We start from the raw sequence: 9,980 nt of genomic DNA, 5'->3' as shown, positions 1-9,980 counted from the left end.
CCCCACAAGGATAGTAATACAAGTAAATTTTGACCTTGTGGACATTTTAGGATCTTAATGAGGAAACAGAGTAAACAGAGAAAATCATACAGAATGATGTTTTCTGTGATGGCGAGATTTAGGTTTAGGTACTTGTGCATTATTCTCCACACTTTTTCTAAGTGAGGTAAAGTATTGTTAACTGTTTGTGTATAGTGTTGGGTTTTTCTTGTGCATCAGCAAAAAGTTTGTGTAGTTGTTTTAATAAGTGTATAATAAATGTATAACCATATTTCAAAGTACATATAAAATATACTAAAGTGCCACTTAAGTGATTCAGAAATATCACTCAAAAGTTCAACTAATAGCATTTAATGTAATTTTAAACTGTGATATATTTGAAATCAATTACAAATTAAATGCATTATGTGGTCGACAACATTACATTTAATTCATACTTAAGTGTTTTGTTAATGGACACTAAAGTACATTTTAGTTCACATTAATTGCTTGTAAGTACATTGAGTAGTAAACTTTAATTATATTTTAAAAACACTACAGGCAATTATGAAAGTACATATAAAGATGCACTAAAGTCCCACTTAAGTTGTTTAAAAATATCACTCAAATGCACTTAAGCACCATTTAATTTGCACTTCTGTGTATTATTTTAAAGTATATTATTTTCACAATAAGCACACTTTATAAAAGTACATTTAAGTGCACTTCTTTTTCACAAGGGTATAGATGCGTATATACATACATTTTAACCTATGATCTTAATTTTGAAAATTCAGAGTCTTGCTAATTTATTTTAATTGCAGTTTAGAACATTATATCAGTTTGACTCTATTCCACTCCTACTTGGCTTGCTCTTTGAGGTAATTGGTTATGCTCTTAATCATTCATCCATATTAATATTGTCTATAAAAGAGCAAATAGACTATTATAGGTCATTTGCATTTTGCAATCACTGTGGAGCTCAATCTTTGGGATGCTTCTCTTTCTTTACACACTCCTGCTTTTACATCAGCTTCATACAAAGGCAGGAAACACTCTATGTCGAATGATGGGAGACCCTAAGTACCCGCTGATTTCCAAGAATGGAGACATAATCATTGGAGCACTTTTTCCAGTCCACAGCACAGAGAAATTACCTTCATTTAAATTCACAAAAAAACCTCAGCCTCTCTCATGCTCCAGGTTTGTTACATTTATATGCTGAAAATGTATTTAAAAGTAATAAAATGCATTACTTTTAAATGCATTTTATTTTTGCTCATGTAATATATATTTACAAAAAAAAAATAATAATAATAATCTGAATGCAACCATTCCCTTCATTACCTTATTATTGATTGATTGTTTAATTGATTGTATAATATAGTTGCTATTTAGCCTACTTATATAATGCTTAATTTCACAGTGTTAATCTGAGAGATTTTCGCCTGGCACAAATCATGATATTTGCCATTGAGGAGATTAACAGAAGTGAAAGTTTGCTCCCAAATGTTTCTATTGGTTATCGAATCTATGATACATGTGGTTCAAGACTGTCTACTATGAGTGCAATTATGGGACTGATGAATGGTCAGGAGTTTGGAGCAGAGGACAGATGTACTGCACAGACTCCTGTGCATGCTATCATAGGAGATTCAGAGTCTACTGCCACAGTGATTCTCTCCAGAACTACAGGACCTTTTAAGATTCCAGTGGTAAAGTGCAATAACACAAATGTTTGACACAATCAGCAAAGACTATTTTACCTTTTACTCTGTGTGTGTGTGTGTGTGTGTGTGTGTGTGTGTGTGTGTGTGTGTGTGTGTGTGTGTGTGTGTGTGTGTGTGTGAGTGTGTGTGTGTGTGTGTGTGTGTGTGTGTGTGTGTGTGTGTGTGTGTGTGTGTGTGTGTGTGTGTGTGTGTGTTTTCTCCCCCCAGATAAGTCATTCAGCTTCATGTGAATGCCTTGGTAATAGAAAAGAGTACCCTTCATTCTTCAGGACTACAGCTAGTGATTATCACCAGAGCAGAGCACTTGCATACATAGTCAAGGACTTAGGCTGGTCTTGGGTGGGAGCTGTGAACAGTGACAATGACTATGGAAACTATGGAATGGCAATATTTCTGAAAATAGCCCAGGAAGAGGGGATTTGTGTGGAGTACTCAGTGAAATTCTACAGAACAGAGACAGAAAAACTCCAGAAAGTGATTGATACAATTAAAAAAAGCACTGCAAAAGTGATTGTTGCTTTTGTTTCCTTTCTTGAGATGGGTTTACTTATTGATCAGCTAAGTATTCAGAACATTACAGGCCTCCAAATGATTGGAGTGAAATCATGGATAACTTCAGAGAATTACATCACTCCAGACAGCTTTCGCGTGCTAGGAGGGTCACTGGGGTTCGCAATGAGAAAAATCTATATTGAAGGGTTTTCAGATTATGCTACAAAAGCATTCTGGGAAACAACCCTCCCATGCTTACACACTGAGGGGAATTCTTCTCAATATGCATTCAGCTGCAGAAGATATGAGGATCTCTTTGTGCTGAAAAATTACAATGAAGATGTGACTGAACACAGATATTCAGCCAACGTCTATGAAGCTGTTTATGCTGTGGCTTATTCACTACACAGTCTGCTCAAGTGCAAAGAACAAGATGGTTGTAAGAAAGGCCTGACAATACAACCACAGCAGGTAAAGATAAAACACAGATGAAAAGAAGGGTAACAATATTTATGGTGAACAATGTGTAAAAAGATAATGTACAAAACTGTATTTTTTCATTAGGTGGTAGAGGCTCTGAAAAGAGTAAATTTCACCGTAAAATTTGGAGATCATGTGTGGTTTGACAGCACTGGTGCCACAGTAGCCCAATATGAAGTTGTGAACTGGCAGCAGAACTCAGATGGATTATTCCAGTTTAAGCCAGTGGGATACTATGATGCCTCCCTGCCCCCCGACCAACGCTTTGTGCTCAACACTGAACACATAATCTGGGCTGGGGGGAAATTGGTAAATAACTTGTTGGTAAAAAAATGTTTGTTTAAATTGAGGGAACACACTATAATAAATACATAAATAATAAAAAAGTAGCATTATATTTTATAAATTAACATTTATAAAACACATAAATTATGCTGTATCATATTGGTAAATGTTATTACAAAAAAAATAATAATAATAAAAAAAAAAAACTCTGCACCTTTACTGAAATCTCTGCATTTATATTAATATTTAAGTTTAAAACAGAAAATGAGGTTCAACCACACAAAAACAGAAGCTATAATGTGTCATTATGAGTCAACATCTCTGTGAGTCAACACAATCATTTAGCTTTTTTTTTTTAATATAATTTATGCAATGAAATTAATTCCTAGAATATTCAGAGCATGAAGATGAAATGTGAATTGTCAATTTCAATGTCTTAAATTTGTCACTTTTATACACTTTGTCATTCAAAAGACAATTTCTAATAATATAAGGCTTTACTAAATACCGAATCAAATTTAAAATCCTACTTCTTACATATAAAGCTCTTAATAATTTAGCTCTTTTATATCTCTCTGATCTTATTAAAATATACACTCCTGTATATCGTACTCTTAGATATTCTTTTTAAATGTATTTAGTTCAACCATGTGTTTGTCTGAGATATAATGGGTCCAGGGTTTTTAGTTATGCTGACTCTCCTTCCCCAGGACATTCGTAACAGCGACAGTCTTCACACTTTTAAAGAGCATCTTGAAACTCATTTATTTAAGAAGGCATATCTATGATTGTATGTGTTGATTAGTTTCTTATTCTTAGTGATGTACTGTATTTTGTAGTTTGCCTGGTTTGCTGTTGTTATGTTAGTGTTACAGGGAGTTTTGTAAGGTGACACTGAGTTTCATGAAAGGCGCCTATGAATAAAAATGATTGAATGAATGAATGAAAAAAGGCTTTACTACATTCTTTTTATATAATTTAGCACATCCTTGCTGAATAAAAGTATTAATTTATTTTAAACAATAAATAAATAAATAACTTGTTTTTAATTGTAGTGCATATTGGTACAAAATATTTCTGTTTTAAATAAAATACTTTTATTTTTAACTTTTTTACATATCAAAAAATTCTGAAAAAAAAAAAAAATCCTGTGATACTTCTGAAGAGTAGAATAATATCCCGTGAAAATTCAGCTTTGCATCAAATAAATAAATTATATTTTAAACTATATTAAATATTGTTATTTTAATATTTTACATCACAATTGTTACTGTATTTTTGATCAAATAAAGGCTGATGATTTAAAATCTTACTGATCCCAAACTTTTGAATGGTGGTGTATATACTTTTTCCCCATGCAGAAGCCAAGGTCTGTGTGCAGTGAGAGATGTCCTCCTGGCACCAGAAAGGCTACTCAGAAAGGAAGACCTGTCTGCTGTTACGACTGTATTCCATGTGCAGATGGAGAAATCAGTAATGAGACAGGTGATCTCAAACAAAACTGTTTGTTTGTTTGTTTCCTCTTACATTGCACTTTCTTAGCAAATCATCTAAATACATAATATTTTATTTGTAACTATAATGATCTTACTTTCCAGATTCAAATAACTGCAAGCAGTGTCCTCAGGAATACTGGTCTAATGGTGAGAAAAATAAATGTGTGTTAAAGGCTGTAGAGTTTCTGTCATTCACAGAGGTTATGGGTATAGTACTAGTCTTTTTCTCACTGTTTGGAGTAGGATTAACTGTGCTGGTGGCCATCCTGTTTTACAGTAAGAAGGACACCCCCATAGTAAAAGCCAACAACTCTGAGCTGAGCTTCCTACTGCTCTTCTCATTGACATTGTGTTTCCTCTGTTCACTCACTTTCATTGGTCGGCCAACTGAATGGTCCTGTATGTTGCGTCACACAGCATTTGGAATCACTTTTGTCCTTTGTATCTCCTGTGTTCTGGGAAAAACAATAGTGGTGTTAATGGCCTTCAATGCTACACTTCCAGGAAGTGATGTCATGAAATGGTTTGGGCCTGCACAACAACGACTCAGTGTTCTTACCTTTACACTTATACAGGTTCTTATCTGTGTACTTTGGCTAACAACATCTCCTCCATTTCCCTACAAAAATATGAAATATTATAAGGAAAAGATCATTCTTGAGTGCAGTTTGGGCTCTACTATAGGTTTCTGGGCTGTGCTGGGTTATATTGGCCTTCTGGCTGTCTTGTGCTTCATTCTGGCTTTTCTGGCTCGCACACTGCCTGACAACTTTAATGAAGCCAAATTCATCACATTCAGCATGATAATATTCTGTGCTGTGTGGATCACATTTATTCCAGCTTATGTCAGTTCTCCTGGCAAATTCACTGTAGCTGTGGAGATTTTTGCCATTTTAGCCTCAAGCATTGGTTTACTATTTTGCATATTTGCACCTAAATGTTATATTATGCTGTGTAAGCCTGAACAAAATACAAAGCAACATGTGATGGGAAAAACACCACCTATTGAGAATTAAACTAATATTATGTTACAATTTTTGTTCTTGTTCATGTTGTTGTAGTTTACTTATTAAACTTGATATGGAAAAAACAAACAAACAAAAAACTTATAAAATTCATCAAATTTCACAACATAGTTTTGTCCTAAATGATGCACCATACACTATGCACTATGTAATCAACAACGTAGTGTATGAATTTTAATTTTATTTTGTCATTCAACATTGTATGTGTGTATATACAGATCTGGCCATTTAAAATGCGCGCGGGAACAGAAGTGGTCTCGCGTGACGCCGGTGTATTCCGAGGGAACACGGAAAATACATTGACACAGGAAAGACATGATCAGTAGGGGGCAGTCATGTAACGCACTGAACTGAAGCGGCAGCAAACATCGCTCTAAGCTAAATGACTCGTTTGTACGGTGACCTGGAGGGGACATCTTCGGTTCACTTATGTTTGTCGTGGCCACGACATATAAACTCGTGGGAATGTCATATTATGTCGTTGCCACAAGATATTAATTCGTGGGAACATAATATTAACTCGTGGGAACGTCATATTATGTAGTGGCCACGAGATCATTTTGTCGAGGTTGTCGAGTTGTTATATTGAGGGAACAACATGCATTTCATAGTAACCCAGGATTATCAGAGATAGGTTTATTAATATTTTATTTTGAGTTAAGAAATTATTATATTAATTGTTATAGAAATGAATACAATATTAAATAATTATATAAGCAATGCTGTATATGCGAATGCGGTCTGTGCACGATGTAGACAGCATTCAAGTTTATCATGAATAAATATTACATAAAGTACTTTAAATTTAATAGCCCAGCAAGAAACATTTACGCATCCCACAGTCTTATCCATTAACCGATCCTCTTTTTCCGTAATAATTGTATTATTCGTTTATATTCGTTAATTTTCCTATCATTTCGATCTCTTTTAACATTCAGAATCTAAATGATAAATGCTGACATGCCATTAAAGCTTTGATTAAGCAATATGGCTGGGATTTTTACTGGAATGCAGTTAATAGGTTGAATATAACATATATATATATATATATATATATATATATATAATATTCATTTTATTTCGTCTAATTAATAGGTAACCTATAGTGTTTCATTGACGAGTGAATCATTAGTTCCATTTGTAAATCGTTTATGGTCGCACACGGGCATAAATACAATCATAAAGTCAAAACTTCATTGGCATAATTGTCGTTTACAATATTTATAATTATTTAGATTAAGCGATTCACAATAAATAAAAACATTCAGAATGTTTTGTAAAGAGATCAAAATAAAGGTGAAAATAACGAATATAAACGAATAATACAAATATTATGGAAAAAAAGAAGGTCAGTTAATGGACAAGACTCTGGGATGCATAAAATGTTTCTTGTGAGACTATTAAATTTTAAGTACTTTATGTAATGTTTATTCATGATAAACTTGTGAATGCTGTCTGTCTACATTGCTCACAGACATCATTAGCATATACCAACCCGTTCTCATCAATTTGCATATAAATAACACGACTTTACACTTTCCAATTGCGTGTAATACATACACCAAAGTCCAATTTCGCATGCATATGATACGCCAATCCTTCCCATTAACTTCTGTGGAGAGCAGATGCGTACAAATAGCACGCAGCATCTTCTACGGCAGTGACGTCACCTGCGAGGCTCAGTTTTCCCGTTCACTAGATGCATATACACCTTCAAACAGGTAAGAAAGGCAACAAATTATTTTTTCTTTTGTAATGAGATCATTATTTTAATTGTTTCGCTGCTTCTGCGTCCTTGTACGTGGGGTCATGCGTTAAAATGGAAGCGTGTGCGTTTAAATTAGAACAGTCGGCTGTTGCGTTAGCACAGCTGCTAATATTAGCCTAAGCTAACTTCTAACTGTTGCTGTTTTGAAATAGATAAATAAATAAAACCGTTTTAATTATATTCACGTGGCTGATGACAGCTTTACAGATCAACCAAACCAGTGTCACGTGATAAGCGCGATCATGTAAAAGTCCGCACATTTACCATAGTTTTACCATAGTAACTGTTGCTTGAGCATACTTTGTGTAGCCAGTGCACAAGTAACATCGTTTACCATGGTTTTACCTCATTAACCATAGTTTTACTGTGGTATTTGTAGTTAAAGCCCAACATTTACCATGGTTTTACCACTGTAAGCATAGTTTTACTGTGGTATTTGTTGTTAAAGCCTAACATTTACCATGGTTTTACCACTGTAAGCATAGTTTTACTGTGGTACTTTTTTAAAGCACAACAACCACAACGTTTACCATGGTTTTACCTCAGTAACCATATTTGTACTGTGGTATTTGTTTTTAAAGCACAATAAACACAACACTTACCGTAGTTTTACCTCAGTAACCATAGTTTTACTGTGGTATTTGTAGTTGAAGCACAACAACCACAACGTTTACCATGGTTTTACCACTGTAAGCATAGTTTTACCATTAACTGTGATTTTACGGTATACTATTTATAAAGCACAGTAATTACAATGCTTGCCACCTTTTATACTTTTTTAATTATTATTTAATTATATAAATTAATTTTATAATTATTGTAAATATTGTAATTTAATATTTTTTCTGTCTTGCAGTTACATCAGATCATTTACTCCAGCAGCTCTTTAAAGAAAACAACTCTTGTAAATGCCATCACTTGTTCCTATTTTTCTGAAATGTAATCAATCATTAATTCACACACAGTTTTGCTCTCTCTCTTTCTGTTCTCCATCATGACATTTTCATAATCTCATAATTTGGACCAATTCTGTCAGAAAGCTGCTAGAATTAACAGAGAACTTAAACTCAAAGCTCCCAGTGCTGATCAAGGAGTCTGAACAAGTCCTTCAATGATTCAACCTTTCACAGTAACGTTGAAGACATTTAGCTATAACTGATTTGCCTTAATGCACACATCTTTATTTAATCTGTTAATGAAAACTTTCCTTACAGTAGTCCTCTTAAATATTTTGGTTCCAGATTAATTTTAGCACATTGTCTCAACATGTATGTATTTCTCTTTGTTTCAGCTGAAAGGGAAGACCAAAGGAGGCCAGTCATGGGATCTGAATTGGGCCATATTGTGCAGTTATGGAAAAGACCAAAGGCAAACATTTCCAAAGGTATGTCAATGTCAGTCTGAGCATCTTGACTGAACTGTAGTGCAGATACATTTTGCACAGCTTGCTCCACAGCCCTATTAGAAAGAACAACCAACAAAGTGTCATGTTGAACTCATTCATAATATTAACAGCATATCAGCAAATTTATATCATCTTGTACAAGCCTAGTTATGTAAAATTCTACAACTTTCACCTGTACTTTTGTCACTGGCCATTGCCTGAACTCTCATGCTAATTTTGCCATCGAAAGTAGTCAGAGTGTTTGTTTCATAAAGTTTATATTAAGTCCATTTTGTTTTTTCTTTATGAACTTTTACAAATTTCCACTGTCTAACAGTACATGATATCTTAAACTTAAAGCTGGTCACACCATGAACAAGAACTATGATAACTATTTCAGCATGCCATCTACACCAACAGACGATAACATTCTGTTTACTGTTGTACATGCTGCACTTACAGTATGTTGTTGTCTGCCATCTGTTTTTGTAAAAAAAAAATGTTCATCGTGATTAATTCTCTTTCTTCCTGTCTTGCAGGATTTCTCACAGACTACTAAGTCCTTCTTCATCAGCTCTCCACAATATCAGCCCTTCCAACAGCTTCCACATCGCTTTCTCTCATGTGGCACATCTGCTCTCAGTACTCTACTGCCGTATTCCAGTTTTTATGAGTCTACTTATTATTATTATTATTATTATTTTATTTTTTTATTTCTCCTCTACAGTCAACACTCACTCCCATCTCTACTGTTGGCACTCCTGTCAATATATAGTGATTTATAACTACCACTAACAACTTACTATAAAAATTATAATTATTAATCATTCATTTGTCTTGCATTTAGTCACAATAGAAGCAAACAATGATGAAAGGAAACAGGAAATATATCATATAAGGTAATAATTGTAAAATATTGAAGTAATGTTCTTAATCGTTTTTGCCTAATTGTTTGTTTAAGGGAAGAAAATATATTTTCAGCTGGAGCCTTGAATATTATTTGGCATCTTGTAACATGTTCTGTAAACAAATTGTCTTTTATTTTTGAGTGTTGTACAATTATATAATCAGCAGGGTTTTGTTTTGTTTTTGTTTTTAATTTTTTTCATAATGACTGTTTATCTGGGAAAGGTTTGACATATCAAAAAACATTGGGAAATAACTACAAAATGTGTGATTTCATGATTTATTATTTTTATTATTATTATTATTATTCCTATAGTTAAACTGGCAGATCTAAGAAGGACAATTTCCAGGAAACAGAAATGATTAACTGTTTATTTAACCACTATAAATACGCTGTAAATGTTACAAAAGCCAAATTGAATAGTAGAAAAATAC

The 9,980-nt window shown here is 33.7% G+C and overlaps 1 protein-coding gene across 1 annotated transcript; it reads left to right on the top strand.

Annotated features, from left to right (window-relative positions):
* Positions 1 to 1,045: 1,045 nt before the first annotated feature.
* On the top strand, positions 1,046 to 5,478 carry LOC141345256 (extracellular calcium-sensing receptor-like). Its single transcript, XM_073850139.1, has 6 exons — positions 1,046 to 1,182; positions 1,406 to 1,694; positions 1,917 to 2,672; positions 2,766 to 3,005; positions 4,328 to 4,451; positions 4,565 to 5,478. The coding sequence occupies exons 1-6, from the start codon at positions 1,046 to 1,048 to the stop codon at positions 5,476 to 5,478; spliced, it is 2,460 nt and encodes an 819-aa protein (XP_073706240.1).
* Positions 5,479 to 9,980: the final 4,502 nt, after the last annotated feature.

This window comes from Garra rufa, chromosome 11 (genome assembly GCF_049309525.1).
Source record: "Garra rufa chromosome 11, GarRuf1.0, whole genome shotgun sequence".
In the NCBI taxonomy this organism is placed as follows: Eukaryota; Metazoa; Chordata; class Actinopteri; order Cypriniformes; family Cyprinidae; genus Garra; species Garra rufa.
The sequence above is the reverse complement of the archived record's forward strand: the minus strand, read 5'-3'. Positions and strand labels throughout refer to the sequence as shown.

Bases quoted from the DNA above. Each gene is read 5' to 3' on its own strand.
- LOC141345256 (XM_073850139.1), top strand. From the start codon at position 1,046: ATGATGGGAGACCCTAAGTACCCGCTGATTTCCAAGAATGGAGACATA. The intron at 1,183-1,405 runs GTTTGTTACATT...TTAATTTCACAG, and splicing joins CAGCCTCTCTCATGCTCCAG to TGTTAATCTGAGAGATTTTC. The intron at 2,673-2,765 runs GTAAAGATAAAA...TTTTTTCATTAG, and splicing joins TGACAATACAACCACAGCAG to GTGGTAGAGGCTCTGAAAAG.